The 16,922-nt window shown below is 49.6% G+C and overlaps 4 protein-coding genes across 4 annotated transcripts; 3 read left to right on the top strand and 1 right to left on the bottom strand.

Annotated features, from left to right (window-relative positions):
• Positions 1 to 7: 7 nt before the first annotated feature.
• On the top strand, positions 8 to 3,370 carry FPRO_12817 (uncharacterized protein; the record flags this gene model as incomplete). The annotated part of the gene is made up of 10 exons (XM_031223375.1): positions 8 to 152; positions 704 to 1,018; positions 1,078 to 1,161; positions 1,212 to 1,351; positions 1,399 to 1,843; positions 1,895 to 2,526; positions 2,588 to 2,653; positions 2,704 to 2,819; positions 2,876 to 3,071; positions 3,134 to 3,370. 10 exons carry the CDS (start codon positions 8 to 10, stop codon positions 3,368 to 3,370), a joined length of 2,376 nt encoding a protein of 791 aa, XP_031088740.1.
• Positions 3,371 to 11,304: 7,934 nt separating this feature from the next.
• FPRO_12816 (uncharacterized protein) lies at positions 11,305 to 11,787 on the top strand (the record flags this gene model as incomplete). Its single annotated transcript, XM_031223374.1, has 2 exons — positions 11,305 to 11,509; positions 11,561 to 11,787. The coding sequence occupies 2 exons, from the start codon at positions 11,305 to 11,307 to the stop codon at positions 11,785 to 11,787; spliced, it is 432 nt and encodes a 143-aa protein (XP_031088739.1).
• Positions 11,788 to 12,008: 221 nt separating this feature from the next.
• FPRO_12815 (uncharacterized protein) lies at positions 12,009 to 12,827 on the top strand (the record flags this gene model as incomplete). Its single annotated transcript, XM_031223373.1, has 2 exons — positions 12,009 to 12,244; positions 12,293 to 12,827. The coding sequence occupies 2 exons, from the start codon at positions 12,009 to 12,011 to the stop codon at positions 12,825 to 12,827; spliced, it is 771 nt and encodes a 256-aa protein (XP_031088738.1).
• Positions 12,828 to 12,998: 171 nt separating this feature from the next.
• On the bottom strand, positions 12,999 to 15,486 carry FPRO_12814 (uncharacterized protein; the record flags this gene model as incomplete). The annotated part of the gene is made up of 5 exons (XM_031223372.1): positions 12,999 to 13,647; positions 13,695 to 14,051; positions 14,096 to 14,418; positions 14,474 to 15,244; positions 15,346 to 15,486. 5 exons carry the CDS (start codon positions 15,484 to 15,486, stop codon positions 12,999 to 13,001), a joined length of 2,241 nt encoding a protein of 746 aa, XP_031088737.1.
• Between the last annotated feature and the right edge of the window lie 1,436 nt (positions 15,487 to 16,922).

Below are 16,922 nucleotides of genomic sequence, written 5' to 3'. Positions count from 1 at the left end.
ATTCAGCATGTGTCCTCATGCATCTCAGCCTACAGCCGGCATCGACTGCGCGGCTGAGCTGTCTGAACCGAGCCGTAAATTGGGTAGTAAGGCCACAGAAAAGACAGACACAGTCGAAAGCCCTAAGCCCCGTTTCCAGCCTGGGAATGAGAGTAGACTGCTGAGAAAACAGCCTTGGACTGTCTGAATCGGAGCAAACCCACCGCGTGGTCCAGACGGAACCATACTGTGCTGGCAAACCGAGTGTGATAACTCTACTCCGTAGACTTCTGATCAATACTGTTTGGTCTAGACCTGCACAGTTGACGATGAACTAGCGCGTCTGCTTCAGCAAGCCTTGTTTTCTACACCCTGGTCAGATTTTCTTCTACACTCCGGGTGTGTGTGGCGGCCCTTGATCTGCAGCTTCGCAAACTATCGATTCCTGGACCCACGCCCTAAAAGCGTTCCTCCGCGTGTAAGACCCTTCGGCAAATAAGGGTCTCGACCTGCTTGGGTACTTTCAGAGAGGACTGTTACTCCATGATGTCCTGCCGCGTATTGAGGATTTGAATGGGGGTTCTTAGTCATTTGATACCGGGACCTGCAACCTTCACCAAGATTCTTAAGTCTGCTTCATTGAATTCAGTAAGTGTACTGACCCCATCGTAAGTGATCTCACTCCCAAAGTGCTCCTCGATTTCTTCTGGCTTACCTGCTACAGCGTTGATCAGAGTCAAAATGTTTTTGTCCAGATTCAATGCTCCGAAATCCAAGAGGAAGCCCAAGAAGAGGGTCCCAAAGGCCCGTATTGTCGAAGACGACTCGGATACAGAGGCAGGGAGGGATAACAACCAGAGACTCCCGAAGGAACGCACTACCGATAAACAGTCAAGCATAATCAACAGGAAAATAACCAAGGGGAGGAAGATAGATGTCGTCGACGAATATTGGCAGACAGATGATGTCCAGCGACAGAGATATCTAAATGGCGAACCTATCACGGACCCGTTACCAGAGGATATGGAGTCGAATGACTGTAAGTCAAATGCTCTGGAGTGGGTTTGTCACGTACTCTACTTATGGATTCATGGGCAGGCTACAAACTGAATAATACGCCGTTAAATACCCAAACCTATACTGGGCTTACATTGGCACCTCACGCGGCGCTTCGATATGATTGTAAGCATGACGTGCCTGGCGGAGCAATATGTGTACTAACAAGTATGTAGCCTTCATACCGACTGGCGAAACCTATGAATTTCTACCGTGTGCGCCATTTTCGCCCGATGCGATGGGTATACTTGGCTTTAAGAGAGTTCGCGGAAATGACACTATAATGGACAGATATGGTGATTGGAAGACAGGAACCGTAAGTATTCACTTGGCGTACTTAATTGCCGAGCTAATGGTACAAAGAGCTACTTCAAGCCATACAAAATGCTCCTCTATCGTGGCCGTCTTAACGACCAACCTCACTCAGACGACCGCCATCGGTTTGTGTACCTTGCGCCGAGCAAACCTAATGAACCGCAGGTCGGGGATTGCTTCATAAGGCTCGAAGAGATCCACAAGCGTATGAGAGGCGATAGCTTGCCATATGAAGCAGATTATGAACTCGCTATTGCATATGACACACTACTGAGAACCATCCAAAGACCGAGTACTCAGGAGGCTGCAGATGAGGCACAGTTCAGATACAACGCCCTTCTGAATGAACGTGGTGGTCGGCTCAGATTTCGCTGCTGGACCGTCGCAGGCGCCCCAAGCCCAGAAGACGAAAACAGGCTTTCTGAAAAGCTTTTTGGATCGATGTATTACAGGGCCCAGGAGGACTGCCTCGAGGTGTTTCGTGTTTGGGCTGGTAGGTTACGTATTATGCTTGCATGAGAATTACACTGACCCAGAATTGTAGAGATACTACGAAAATCACAGGGCGATAAGCTAGCGGCAAAAGACTTCTTTGGCCGCTACTGGGATGCCGTGATTCCAACTGAAATTGCAGATATATTCGGAGTTGGATTCATGTTTATCGTGGGAGCTAAGTATGTGGAAAGCAAAGGTTTCAGTGCTGAGAACCCTATGTCGCTTATTGACCGCGATGTAATGAAGCAACAAGTGTTCGATGGGGTCCAGCGTGTTGTCAACACACCACGACTCAAGTTCAAACCTGTGCTTACTCTCGCAAATATCTTTTTTTATGATCAGCTTACTCTGGATGCCAACGATTATGCGGCGAGATGGGATAAAGCAGGATGGAGATATCTTGAGGCACATCCTGGAGGCCTTTACAGTATCGCGGTGGACCTACCAGTACGGGAGTTCCTCTACGGAGCTATTGAAGGCAAACCATTCTACCAGCTGGGATACGAGGCCCCCCCGGAGCTGCTTGCTCGGGGTCTTAACGGCCGCCTGGACAAATGCCGCCCACACACAGAGCCAACAACAACAGAGGTCGAGACTCACTTCGTAGAGGGTACGAAGCACCGAACGAGAATTCCAACGCAGGACAAATGTGTGGCTGAGCGTGGGTATTCTGCGAACTTGGTAAGAGGCACCCTGTCGAGGCTTCCTTTAAATACGTTGCTACTTGTTCTGACGCTTGCAGGCTTTGTCGGACGTATATCCAGGACATTATACCGCTGCCGATGCAAAGAAAAGAAGAGTTGCAGAGGTAGCCAACCTCTCTCTACAACTTCCCAAATTTGATACTGATGACACCAGTGGCTTCATAGATCTGCCTTTAGCTATGGAGGCCTTATCAAAGGAGTGCCAAATTCTTCCCAGGTCCCTAATAATCTTGTCCTCGGAACACCTGATACGAACACAGTTATGATGAGGTAAGCGAACCCTGGGACATCTCGGAATGAGACTATAGTTGGCTAACCCCGAGTAGATATGAAGCCTTTGTTAAACGTCTCGCCTTTCACGCAAACGGCCAGCACGGTTGTACAGTGGAGGTCAAGACAGAGATCAGCTACCCAGGCCTCGTAGGATGGGACGCAGATTGGATTGGAGACGCTGACCACCGGTACACCTGGCTAGCTCCCCAACTCAAATACGGCTATCGCAACCATCAGGATAGCATACCTGTAAGTGGAAGATCACGCGAGACTTTTGTGATATTACTGGTTGCTAATGCTACGCTGTACAGCACGTCTTGATTGAACGAGATTTGTATCCATTGAACCGTGAGTCCTGCATGCTATTTCAGGCCCTACTCGATAAATCCTTGGAGAACAAATGCTGGGAGTGGAATTGCTGGGGCAATGATGCTGTTGCAATGGCTCTCATAGAGTCTACACGTGTGGACGACGACCAGGAGGAAGAGCCGAGCGAAGAGAAAATGAAGGAGATGGTCAGGCAGGATCTAGCTCAAAGGCCTGAATGAGCTTGAGACTCGTTAGCAAATAGCTTCCCCAAATAATCATTATACATTACCATGATCCTCTCAATACTGGAGGATGAACGGGCCATTGTTAGGGACACGTCCAAGTCTCGTCATGTTACACGACCCCGACGACCTACTGATGCGACTACCGCCGGGCTATCTTACAACGGAGTATTATCCTCGCAGCTTGCACTAGAAGTCGCATCTGTGACATGAGCGACGAAGTCCATAGCTCGGAACTTGAGGAGCTTGGGAAGGCTGGCTCAACCATGCGTCTACTGGAACTCCAGCCGCTGGTGACTATGACGGGTCATGGAAACTATGCTTCAATGAATCCCGGACGCGAATACGACTGGGACTTCTAGATCGAGGCCTTGAGTGCGGCATGCTGTCTTTCCGGTGTCCATTTGGTGTTGAGAGCTGAAAATATTGATTCCAGCCTTTAGTCGGAACGTCGCTTTGACGGCGGGGTCAATTGAGAGGCGTCCCTGATATGTGCTGAAAAGACCCTGGACTGCATTAGCGCACTAATCTAGCGCATTAGACTAAGTTAGGCCATGCAGCACGCGAACTTCAGGGGATAGGTTCCCTGTAACGCCGAAGGGAGCGCTACCGATGCCGCGTGTCTCCCACTCCCCACGTACTCCGTGTGCGATACTAAGCACAGTACATGTGCGACTTACACCCAATTGCTAGCTCCCTCCACACCGAGACCAATCTAGACAGAACAAGATGCAGCTGGAAATGAAACTATCGAAAAATAAGCATGAATAGAGTGGTTGCGTTACGAGGAATTGACTCCGATGCCTGTTTCGATAAAGCGATGCAAGTGACTGGCCTCTTTGCAGCATTGCGCACGCATGGCCATTTTCCATTCCCCAGTCCATCCATTCACTTCTCGCTTTTTTCCCTTCAAGAATTCTACAATTACATTTTAGTCTACAGAAGCTGAGATCTCACGAAGTGCTCGAGTTTGACTGTGGTTGCGAGACAGCAACAGAGTCATCGCGATGCTGCAATCACCTCGTAAGTAACCATGGCTGACCCTCAATTGACATTGAGCACAGCAATTGATGCTAACTCCTCTGGCAGAAGCAGAAGAAGTTGCGCCGCAGCTTCCAAAGGCTGCAGAGCCCTTAGTAGACATCACAGAGCTTGGTCCAGAGTCACCCTCAGAAGGCTCCGAGCACAGCGAAGAGAATGTCCAGCCAGTACAAGATTCACATCTCGTCTTCGACGACGAGGTCGACACTTCAGAAGCAGACCTCACCATCGACACCGTCCTAGACAGGCGACTACAAACAAGACCAGCACCACTTCGTCCCCAAGGTCGCAGATCGATCTCAGGACAACAGAACAGAGACGTGAGCCATGGATCTCAAGGCTTTGACAACAGCCTTGTCAAGAACGATGCTGATAGCACCACGATCCGAAGAGTTCACATCAGCTTGCCAAAGCGCAACAGTCGCAATGACTCGCAGCCCTTATCAACAAGACGCACAATGTCTAGTGAAACTACAACTACTTCTGGCAGTTTCATCGGGCGACGCGCTGTGAGCAGTCAGTCTAACAAAGCGCTATCCACAGAAGATCGCATGGTTAGAGCTTATAGTTCTCTCCGAGAGCTGCGCATGACATGCGCACTCCCTGCTTCCCGAGAGCGCGTTACAATCCATCACGTCTTTGACCTCATTGACAAGACACGCATGAGACTCGTACCTCATCAATGGAGTCTTGTTGACAGACGTCTGAAGCAAGTCCAGTCTTCAGCCGAGCGCATCGCTGATTTCGTCGCGCTTATGAAGAATCATGGATCTGATGCTGAAAGCGTCGCTTCCATGTTCTACTCCAGCTGCGAGCTTGCTCTGTCGATGCAGGGAAAGCTTGCTAGTGCTAGCACAGCGCTGGATAATTTGCTTGCTGTTTTCCATCGAGCTAGTGTTACAATTCAGCATGTGAGAGCTTCGGTTCCTGAAGGCGTATCATCGGATAAGCTTTATAGCTGCTTGTCCAAGGTGCTTCAGTCGTTGCAACAGATTTGTTTGGGGTTCATTGACATTCTGGATGAGATCAACAAAGGTGAGTCCTCATAGCTATCCTATTTTGTGTTACCCCAGTATGCTAACGTCTCTGTAGCCGGTTCCCGTACCTCGTCGTCGCTTATCCTTCAGATCGAACAATATTTTGAGGCAGACCTGGCTTCATTGTCCCTGGCTGCGCATTCAGCATGCGAGGAACTTTGGATACTGTCGCTCAAGGATAGCTCGCTTGGTACCTGCCATGGGCCCGTACAAGACTGGCTGAATGGTAGTGGCCATGGTCATTGTAGCCACGGCTTCTCTCGAGGCCACCATGGAAGCAAACATGGCCATTCCTTTGTCTTCGATTGCGTTGAGCCCGTTGTCGTTCAGTTCTTCAAGACGCCCTCCAGACTATTGCTTGTCGCTGGAGACGCTGGCTACGGAGAGCAAGAGCTCGTCTCCAATATCATTGAGCGTTTACAGTTGTCTCTGTCTCTGGATGCAAAGCTGCTTCGCGCATCAGTGTCTTCTGCGACACAGGGCTCTTCGTCCGTGCGTCTGCTCAAAGCATTGCTTTTCCAGCTTCTCGACCAGTCTATCGGCGACACTGGCTTGCTTGATGCTATCAACACTGTTAGGAAGCGCAGTGAGACCGAGTCAGCGGAGAAGACAGAAGACTTGCTGTGGGAACTTCTCAGTGACCGCTGCTCCAAGGCCAGTGGAAACGTTGCCATTGTGATCAATACCATCGACAGCCACGGTACTGATAGCTCCTCCAAGTTCCTCGCCAAGCTCCAAGCACTTACATCGAAGTGCGAGAACATTCGGTGTCTTGCATTGGCTGATGCCGACTCAGCGAGATCTATCTCTGGCACTCAGATCTATACTCTGTCTCGCATGGATATCCGCAGAAATGCGCGCTCTTTCATGCAGATGGCTCTCTCTACATCAGCCATACTGTCATTCCTCTCGGCTGAAATGAAGAGGGAGCTTCAGAAGCATATCGCGGAACGCCAATGGACGTCCCTTCTGGAGGCTAAGCTCATCCTCCGTCTACTGGAAGCTGAGCATGATCTTGGTCGTATGACAGACATCATTTGCAAGACACCCAAGACTGTTCAAGGCATTCTAGACAACATGCTTCTCAAGATTGACTACTCCAATCCGGATATGCAGTCCCTTCTCTCATGGCTTCTTGTCGGAAAGCGACCTATCCACGTTGATGAAATGGAACGCTACGGCTCTGTCACTATGAGCAACTGGCTCAGAAGAATCCGTTCCGGTCGGTCCGTGAGCTCCAACTCTCCTCTTGCCAGCATTATCACCATTCGCAGCGGTCGCATTCAGTTTGTCGATTCTGTTGTCCAGGCTAAGATGCATCATCTTGCTATACATGGCAAGATTGCTTTGTCGCTGAACTTGGCTCATCGACGGGTCGCGATTGACTGTCTTGAGCATGCGAAGAAGCACCTTCAGCAAGACAAGGTCGATATCGTCTTTCAGAACGTCTCGCAGACTCAATGGGCCACTGCAGCTTCGTACAAGGACTTTGACTCGCTCATGGTTTACGCCGCCAGAAACTGGTATGAGCACTACGAGAAGTCTCTTTCATCTTCTGAGAAGCTCTCGCGACATCTCCCTGCTGATGTATCCTCGAAGATGTCTGACTCAGTCTTGATGGCCTTGGCTGAATGGCACTTCCTCCGATCCGAAGGCGACAGCATCACCACAAACAAGCAATTGACTAGGATTCTCTCTCTTCGAAAGGCAGCCTTTGGTGCAAATGCCAAGTCTGTGATTCAAACATTGATCAATCTTGCCCATTCGGATCTTCGTCACACCGTCAGCATTGAGCGATTGGTGGAAGCCTTCGAAGCAGCCATTCTTACCTTCGAAGACCCAAGCCCTCAGGCTACTGCTGGTGCCAAGTACATCATGTCCCTGGTCAAACCACACACAACACTGTCTTCCAAGAGCTCCAAGGTCTACAAGTACCTGTGGCGTGTCCTGAGGGCAGAGCTCGGAGAGAGCCATGATCAAACACTTGCCGTTGCTCAGAGGCTCGCGGAGCTTTACAAGGCGGAGATGCGTTTCGCTGAGGCTGCTGAGATCCTGCACGATATGTATGTTGCGTGCTGCAGAACTCGAGGCCTCTTCGCAAGCAAGACCCTGGATCTGTTCCACGTGCTTATTGATGCGCTTGAGCATGCTGACGATATGGCTGCCGCGCAACAGCTGTGCCAAGATGTCTTCGATGCTGCACCCACCTTAGAGACGTGGACAGACGCTGCACTCTCCGCCATTACCCGCATTGTTCGACACTACCAGGACCGCGGTATGTCGAGCGCTTCCAAGGGTGCTCTTCAGCAGTTATGGAGTCTGCTCCAAGGCCAGCTGAACAAGGAGAACAATAACCACGGGGCAATTTTGGTGGCGTTCACCTCTGTAACTCTGCAATTGGCTACGAAGCTACGTGACTTGTCTCTTGAGAAGGAAGCTAGCACGACGCTGGTATCATTCTGGACCTCTGTTTCTAGGTTCGTGACGACCGACCGTCGGTGCGAGGTGACGACGTTGGTAAACCTTCGAGAAATCGCCCAGCTTCTTCTCCGACTCGAGAAGAACCAGGAAGCACTGAGCATTCTTCGAGTTCTCTATGAGATCCACCAACTACCCTCTCATGACCACTTTGACGAAATGCTACAAGTCTACTCTGCTCTTATTGTCTGCTACAAGGGTGTCAAGAACCCCATCGAAGACTTCTTGTGGCTTAACATCCTTGACAGCATTCTCCACAGCACCCACGGCCATGGAGATATTGGATCAGACACAGTCTTCCTATGCAGAGATCTAGCTCATTTGCATCGCTCACGCAAGGAGTGGAAGGCAGCTATTAGCATCTGTCGTAAGAGTCTCGAGGTTCTCTGGCCACAGGTCCTTATAGATGGAGGAAAGCTGCATCTTCCCAAGACCTTTACTCGCGAGCGGGTTGAGATTGCGATCATCATGGCTCAGATGTACAAGTTAACTGAGCAAATCACTCAAGGAGATGTCTTGATCCAGTCCATCGTCAAATGCTGCAAGTCGAGCGTGCTTCTCTGGCAGTCTTCCAGCCAAGACATCGCCCTGATTCTCTCTGGCGCTCTCGAAGATGCCGGTTTGCATCTCGAGGCTCTGGAATTCTGGAAGTCTATCGTTGGTGATTGCAGGACTCACTTGGGTCACTCTCACTCATTCACACTTCACGTCGCTGCTGCGATTGTTCGTCTCAGCCTCCATCTCGGCACTGTCATTGAAGATGACGACGACATTTGTGATTGCTTCGATGAGGAGCCTGATGAGGATGATGTCGCTTCAATCATTGTCCTGATCGAAGGTCTTCTTGCTCTGTGCAAGAGCCAGAGAGGCAAGGGCAAGCGAGAGAGCTACACGATTCTTCTCCGTCGTTATGAGCGTCTCTGGTCGTACTATGCTGACCTAAGGCACCATGTTTCAATGGACGCTGCTCGTGGATTTGAGATCTACATTGGCTACTCTCAAACATTACTCTCTGTCGGTAGTGTCTCCATCGCCGTGCGGCTGGCTCGTAAGCTAAGGACCATTATGCTGTCTGATCTCGGACGGCAGGATATTTGGTACCTCAAGGCGTCGCTTGAGCTGACAAAGCTTCTCGAGATGGATGACACGACTCTTCGTGAGGCTGTCGATATCTACGATGAGCTGAATGAGATCTGCCTGGGTCTGTCGGGCTCGGATGAAGCATTCATCGAGATTCTACGCATCATTGAGGAGCGCTTGAGTGTTCTCATGTCAAGCAAGCCTCTTCTCCACGACAGAGCAGAGATCATCCTCATCAAGTCTTGGAGGCAATGTGCAAAGAAGCACGGCTACGGTCATGAGCGCAGTATCTCCAGCCTAAAGAAGGTCATCGACTTCTGGGTAGTGAACCTCACTGTTGAGAACAAGAAGCAAGCCACAGTTACCTTGGAAGAGGTCATTCTAGGTGTTTTGAAGAAGGAGACAAACCCACGAAAGTTGTTCCATCTTGCAGAGCACTTCAGCACAATGTACAAGCTTCTTGGTGTTAGCCATGGAAACCTGGCCTTCTTGCAGACAATCCGCTCCGAAATTGCACGATTGCAACAACCTCAGGGTCTCTGCGGACAAGCATACCTCGAGAACAAGCACAAGCGTTCTGTGACTTATGACCGAAGATGCCTGGTTCTTGTGTATGCTATGGAAGAACTCTCCAGGAAGAAGACTGAAAGCCTCTTTGGTGACATCTTGACGCGAGTCGTTGCCGAGACAGCACTTTATGAGGCATGGCTTCGAGCAGGTCAGCAGAATGACCAGCTTGGCAGTCTCTTGACAACTGGTTCGCGATTAATCCAGCATCTTGAAGCTTATCACTTGCGCTCCGAGGCAAGTGGCATTCAAGAAGAGTTATGGAAGTTGTTCTGCCGCATGCTGGATCGACCAGAAGGCAAGGGTAGCTCAACATATCACCTCTTCCAAGCCATCCTTGCTTCATCCTCTGAACAAGACATCTCTGCCTCGCTGTTGGAGGATGCCTTTGGGCTTATTCAGCAAATGGGAGATGCAGGCTCTCACAAGGCATGTTTCTACCTGTCCCAGTGGGTGTTCGAGTACAGTGAAAGTGGGGCCGATAGCGACGATAGCTCCTCTGCGCTGATACTTCTCAAGTTGAGTACTTTACTCTACAAGGTCTCAGAGATCGAAGGCGATCTTTCTCTCAGTGGCCTCATCGAAGAGCTGGCGACACAGTTGGGAGTCCTGGCGATGAGCTACACTTCTGACATTGACTTGAGCGTCCTGAGTGTTAGCCATCTCACATGCATTCTCAGTATCGCCGGCAAGCAGAATGATTACATCACTCTCAAGGTTCGTAATACTCATCTATTCGAAAGATCTTTACTAACTAGTTCACAGCGCATCCTCGAGCTCTTGTGGAACTCTCGCGATCACTATGACTTCAATCTCGAGCCTACCACCACCATCGCCATTGGTAAGCGACTAGCAGAGGTTCATTTCGCCTGTGGAGAGCACAACACGGCGTTCACTCTCCTCGAGGATATCAGCTATAACCTCAAGGATGTATACGGCGCGAATCATCCTATGGCAATGAGCTGTATGCGGCTTTTGGCTTCCATGCATGAAAGTCTTGGACACCGCACTTCGGCTATTGACGTTAGATTCCTCATGCTCAAGGACGCTGCGACATGGGAGGACGATTTGACCTCTCCAGGATCACAAGATGAAGCTGTCGCCTTTTATTTAGACCAGCTTCAATTCTTGAGGAGCGGATATGCGACCGTTGGGCAGGATTACTCATGGCATCTGGAGCAGAACATGGACTACCTCGAGGAGATCACCTCCAAGGTGAAGCAACTGATCTCGGTGTCTTCCTCTTCTTATGATGTAGGAGATATCTTGGACCTAGGAGCCTGGGCGGGCTTAGATGAGGTTGAGGTAAATGAAGATGCATTGGATGTTTGGTGCGCGCCTGAAGATTGGAGGGTTGAGATGGGAATGGAGGACGATGGTGATAGCTGTGCTTATTCTACTTCGTCGACAAACGTGTAACATGGGGTCTATCTGGTTGGAGTATGGCATTCTTGTCTTTTATAATTTATTTTAACGTACTCATGTTCGATTACGTAGCGAGAAATATTATTTACTGCTATTAATCGGTGTCGTTGGATGTGATATTAAGACGTCAATCATTCGGAGCTCCACGTTCTATAACCGGCCCCGCCGTTCACAGCCGGGTGCTCCGGTTGCGGAGTCCCCGGACGCGGAGAAGGACCTCCGTCCTCAAAGTATATAATAACGTCAACGGACAGTTCAACTCTCTGGCATCTACATCCTAAATTCACTTCACAAAATTAAACCATGTCTCAAAATCAAGAGTTCAGCGAAGGTTTCAAAAAGGGCCTCAAGGTCCGTGGGGAGGTGCTCGGCGAAGAATACGTCTCCAAAGCAGTCGCAAGTCTCGACAACGAATACTGGAAACCCGCGCAAGAGCTCATCACAGAATATGCTTGGGGAAATGTATGGACTCGGCCTGGCCTTGATAGGAAGCAGAGAAGTCTTCTCAGTAAGTGATGCCATTACCTATATCAAATTACCATTTCTGACAGTTTCATAGCGCTGGCGTTTTTGACGGCTCAAAAGGCATGGCCGGAATTGACGCTACATACAAAAGGAGCTATGCGGAACGGTTTGACAGAGATTGAGATTCGAGAGGCGGTTTTGCAGTCGATGATTTATCTTGGTGCTCCTGTTGGGCTGGAAGCGATGAGGGTTACGGAGAAGGCTATCAATGAGTTTAAGGCGCAGGGTGGAGGAGAAGCCAGTGGCTCACAGGATAAATGACCTAATGAATACAATTGTCCAAGCAATTGCATATCCATTCACTTTTGAATCGCCAAAATGACTCGATCATACAACGATGCGATGGCTTCCCTTGTTCCATGCGGGTTAACGGAAGTAGCACGTGTTCGACCCCACCAGATGCCATCACCTTATTTACCCCTCCTCATACTTGAACATCATACTCGTATCATATAACCTTCACTCACAAAATCTTATTCAAAATGGCTTCTAAGATTCAAAACGTGACGGAGTTCTCATACGTCACCCTCAACGAGGGCGTCAATGTCTTTGATGAATCAGCTGCAGCAAAAACTTATCAAAATGTGCTTGAGACAGCGTTGAAACAACCCGGTGCTCGACGAGTTTATACTGGTGTTGAGGTTGAGAATCCTTCTACGTTGTGGTTATTCCTTGACTGGGAGACATTGGAGGATCATGAAAATTATCCCAAGACCGCGTGAGTTGATACTTGCTTCATCTTTTGAATAGTGCTAATACACTTCAGTGATCACGGCCCTATCATTGAATCTCTCAAACCCATCGTGGACTTTTCAAAATCCATCAACAAACACGTCACCCTAACCCCCTTCCCCCCAGAAGACGTCCTCAACAAAGACTGCTCCCCCGTGACAGAAGTCCTGCTAGCATTCTTCCCCTCCGACTACGATGTCGCATCCCGCGCCACAGCCACCCGCCGTCTCGAGGAGTTCACCGGCGTAGCACTAAAGACATCCCGCGACTGGCGCGGCATCAGCTACGGATGGAGTGTTGAGAACGACGTGCCCATCCGAGGAGAAGAGGGTAAGACGGGGAGTATGCTTGCGGCGTTCATTGGATGGCCGAGTGTCGAGGCGCATCAGAAGTTTCGGGAGACGGATGATTTTAAGGAGAATATTGGGTTGTTGAGGGAGATTCCGGGGTTGGTAAAATTAGCTGCTTTTCATGTTAGTTGTGTGAGCAAGGAGGCGGAGGGGTTGAGTGAGCGGGATGCTGAGAAGGCTCATGAGCATAGTCATGATCATGGTGGTGGATGTTGTTAAACGTGTAGACAATATCCTTCATAGCTCCCAGCAACTGTCATTAGAAAGCTTAGAGATACTCCAATACGTGTATTATGCTATAGACTTTTCCGTATTCGCATTGCTTAATGTTCTAATAAATCATTTCTCGTTTGCTGGCTCAAAGGCCCGGGGTATCGTGTTCATTACCCATTACTCCATAACAAAATCGCCCCCCTCCGTAAACTCATTATGCATACTCAACTCCTCGAACTGAGCGGCCAAGTTCCTAATATGTCCATCACCAGGCTTCGAAGCCTCAAGGTCGAAATCCAAAACCCAGCTTCCAAACGTACCACTCTCATCTTTCCCAGGCGGCGCAACCTGCTTCGGCGCTTCCAAGGCACACATGAGCTTATTCGCTTCAGCAGCTGTCATGCTCCCGTCCCTCATCGCCATAGCCAATAGACCTTTTCCAATTGGTTCACAGACTGGGAAGCAAGCACCTAGGTCTTGACAGGCTGCTAGACAGACGAGGAAGTAGAAGTGCAAGTGTGCTTCTTCGTTACTACCGCGACGTCGGTGCTTTTTGCCGAGGCTGGGGGCTTGGATAGAATGGTTGCGCAGGGCAGCGTCGCGGATTATGGTGTTGCTGACGTGCACGACTGCTGAGCTTAGAACGCTGAGAGAGTGGGCGTGGGGATGGTAGAGGCGGCTGATGAGGATGAGGCGTTGGAGCTGGTTTGTTGATGCTCGCAGTGCTGCTTTGGGAGACTTTAACAACGCTGGGTTAAGGTTCTGGTTGTTTGGGTCCATGATGAATGTGTGAAACAGGTGTGTGATAGCAACATGCAGTAGAATGCTGTATATCGTCAGTCGCCTTCTTTGACTATGGTCCTCATAACTTACTTGAACGCCAAAACATGATCAGGCATGTTTCTCGGATCAATTGACGACATCTCCGGCGGCAATGAATCGGTAAAGGACAATATCTTCTGATACTTGGCCTCCACAAACGCCAAAGGGATCCTCATCGGAGCAGCAGCAGTATCATCGTTATGCGCAAAGTAAACCGCTATGACCTCCTGCATTATAGTCCATAGCTCACATAATGCTTGAAATGTTTTTCCTGCATAGTCAGGGATGAAGTGTGGCGGCCAGTGAACTGCTAACCTTTCATCTATCGTGTCCTCACTGCTGCGTCCGGGGACGGGGAACATTGGTGGGAAGGCTATGGGTTTGGTTGGGACCCAGAATGTGTTTAGTCTGAGATGTTAGTGGGACGTCAGAATAGGTTAGAGGGTACCTACGTTAGGTAGCTGTATGCTCCCCAGGCTGTGTGAGCCATTGCGCGTTTGGTGTCGGGGTCTAAACTATCGAACGATGCTGCGTTTTCTGGTGTATGCGGGATGCCGAAGAGCTTTAACCGCTGCGCCATTGCGCGGCCATCGTCGAGAAGATCATTGCTCGAAACACTGGATTGCTCAAGATGACAACTGACACTGAGCATAAGAATGGCAGCGACGTTCACTATTGAGTCAGATGATCGTTCAGCGCGCCATAATACACCAGCATCTCTCATAAAGTCCTTGCTAAGAACGCCGACAGCTTCATCAATCACGGAGTAAGCTTGCTGTGATGGATCAGCATGAGTCTAACATGATAACATGAGGCGAGTGGCAACCTACACAGGCGTGGGCCAGCAGGGCATTCACCAGGAAAGATGAGCAGTATTGATGGCGGCGGTGAACGAGGTCGTGTATAAAAAGGTCGGGGTCGAAGAGCCCGAATATGGAGTGGTTGCCCTGCAGGTACAGTGAGATGGCGCTGGCAGCGACTTCGTCGTCAATGGAGACACCAGTCCAGTACCCAATATGCAGTTGGTGTAACCTCGCATCGCAGTACTTTTCCCGATGGGGACCAGCGACCTCTTCCTCTTGTTTTATACGAGGACGTTCCTGTGGTTGGGTACTTGGTGTACGTACAGACTGCTCATTGCTAGAGGATGTCGACGGGGACATTGTGTCAGACGGCGACGACCCATCGAGCAAAAGCCCTTGAGACGAGCGCTGAACAGGTCTCAATCTAGGATCGGCGCTCAGAGACGGTAAGTCCAGGGGAAACAAGGTAGGATACGCCATGCCATGCCGGACCGTCAGCTCAAACTCAAGACCTGACGACGTCGGCGGCGACATGGCCTGCGCAGTCCGTATACCGGAGGGCTGAAGCCTGCCATGCATACTCCCCTGCAATGACGACAATGCATCGGAAAGGTTACTCGAACTTCTAAGCTGTCTATGTGCAGCAAGGGCTTCATCCTCGGGAAGCGACAGCAAGAACTCGAGAATATCACGATGCTCTCTGAGTTCACGCTCGACATTGCCGAGGTGGTCAACGCTGTAGACGCACTCGGTTCCCCATCTCTCGCACTTGGAGCAGCTTGGTCTCTTACCATCACACTGGGTACAGCATCAGCAGTGGGTCAGACATGAGGTAGGTACTATACAGCAACTTGGGTACAGCAGGTAGGTAGTAGTTAGAGAAACAAGGGGTGACTTACACGGGCTTTTTTCAGGCGGCAGTTCTCACAGGCATTAGGCCTGTTGGCCCGCTTCCGCCTAGCAACCCGTGTATCTTGTTGACCCTGACCCCCAGGATTGCCCGAAGCATCAGGTGCAGGAAGCAGAGACCTGTACGGCATGACGTTAAAACGCCCCCCGCCCCGTCAATCTCAGTCTCCCAGTTCCGCGGCGGTGGTATCTCGTTTGGTTTAACGAACCGATCACGCCGTCCATGGGTGCGATAGTCCCCTGGACGTGCACTTCCCTACAGGTACACTCAATATCTCGATCGTGGAGTTGACAAGCCTCCCTGAGGATCGGATCGGTAAAGCCAGAGACAGGTTGAGATATTTTCCCATGCTGGGATCTGATTCGACGGGAGGGGTGCTTAGTCTTGTTTCTGACATCACCCAGCCAGCCTCTTTTTCACGCTTTGCTGTTTGGGGAAAGGATCAGGCACATCGGTTATGACTCGGGTTTAAGGCGCGTATGTCGAAACTCAAAGTCACTGAACAACAGACAACGATGCCATTTTAATTCATCTTTTAGAGGTTATTGAAGCTGCAACATCTGCGGAATTGTTGTGTCTAATTATGTATAACGTATTTCTTAACTTAAAGGGCATGCCAGGGGCACATGTCTTCAACCCCACGATACCCGAGATCTTAAGATCCGCAGATAAGCTCCGGGATCATACGATTGGCCCATGCACTTCACTAACTATTTTCAACCTTTAAGATCACTTCATTGTCTTTTGGTGTTATAGTAAGCTACTAATAAATACAAGTATCTCAAATTTAATTCAGAACGTTGACCAATCCTTTGCTGGGTAATGTTAAAGATTGCTGATAAATGACTAGGTCCCGAGATTCACAGAGAAACATCGTCAAGATATCTCAATGATGCCATATTGCCTATCCCTTTGAGTGCGAGGGTACTCACATTATGTACCTAAAAGGTTATAATCAATTAGATTAATAGGATTAAAGGTACTTCTTTTTAGGCAATAGCTAGGTATAGATTTAAGTACCTCTGATTATATAGCTTATAGGCTTTAACTTCTATCCCTCCTGCTGTACCTCTTTGAGGCTGGTATATGCGGTATATCAATCGGCAGCCAATTGAAATTGGAGCATGCTCCACAAAGGTAACATTAAGTGAGCACCCTCAGACTCAAGGGATACTTGCAAGAACTCGTGATGAGAACCTAAGTATCAATATCCAGTATGAGAATGCACGAGATACGTAACTCTCACTCTTTCATTTTTGGAGTCCTGCTGACTTCACCCTCTTTCGCCACCTACAAACCAAGCCCTTGTCTACATGACTTCACAATGCCAAGAGTTATCTTGTAATAGACATGAACAAGAACTATCAAGTCCCGATCTAGACCCATTAGCTCGTCAGCTACTCCCAAGTTCCCGTTCCATCGCGAGAATCCAGTGGCCTTGTCTCTTGATGATCGAAGACAAATCTCGGCTCAACCCGCAAGCTCAAGAATAAAAGGCCGGTTCAGGTACACACAACTCTATCCCCTCGGAATCACAAAACAATTATGCTTAGCCTTTATGCATCA

This window comes from Fusarium proliferatum (genome assembly GCF_900067095.1).
Source record: "Fusarium proliferatum ET1 genome assembly, contig: FPRO_scaffold013, whole genome shotgun sequence".
Taxonomy (NCBI): domain Eukaryota; kingdom Fungi; phylum Ascomycota; class Sordariomycetes; order Hypocreales; family Nectriaceae; genus Fusarium; species Fusarium proliferatum.
Note: the sequence above shows the minus strand (reverse complement) of the source record. Positions and strands in the feature narration are given on the sequence as shown.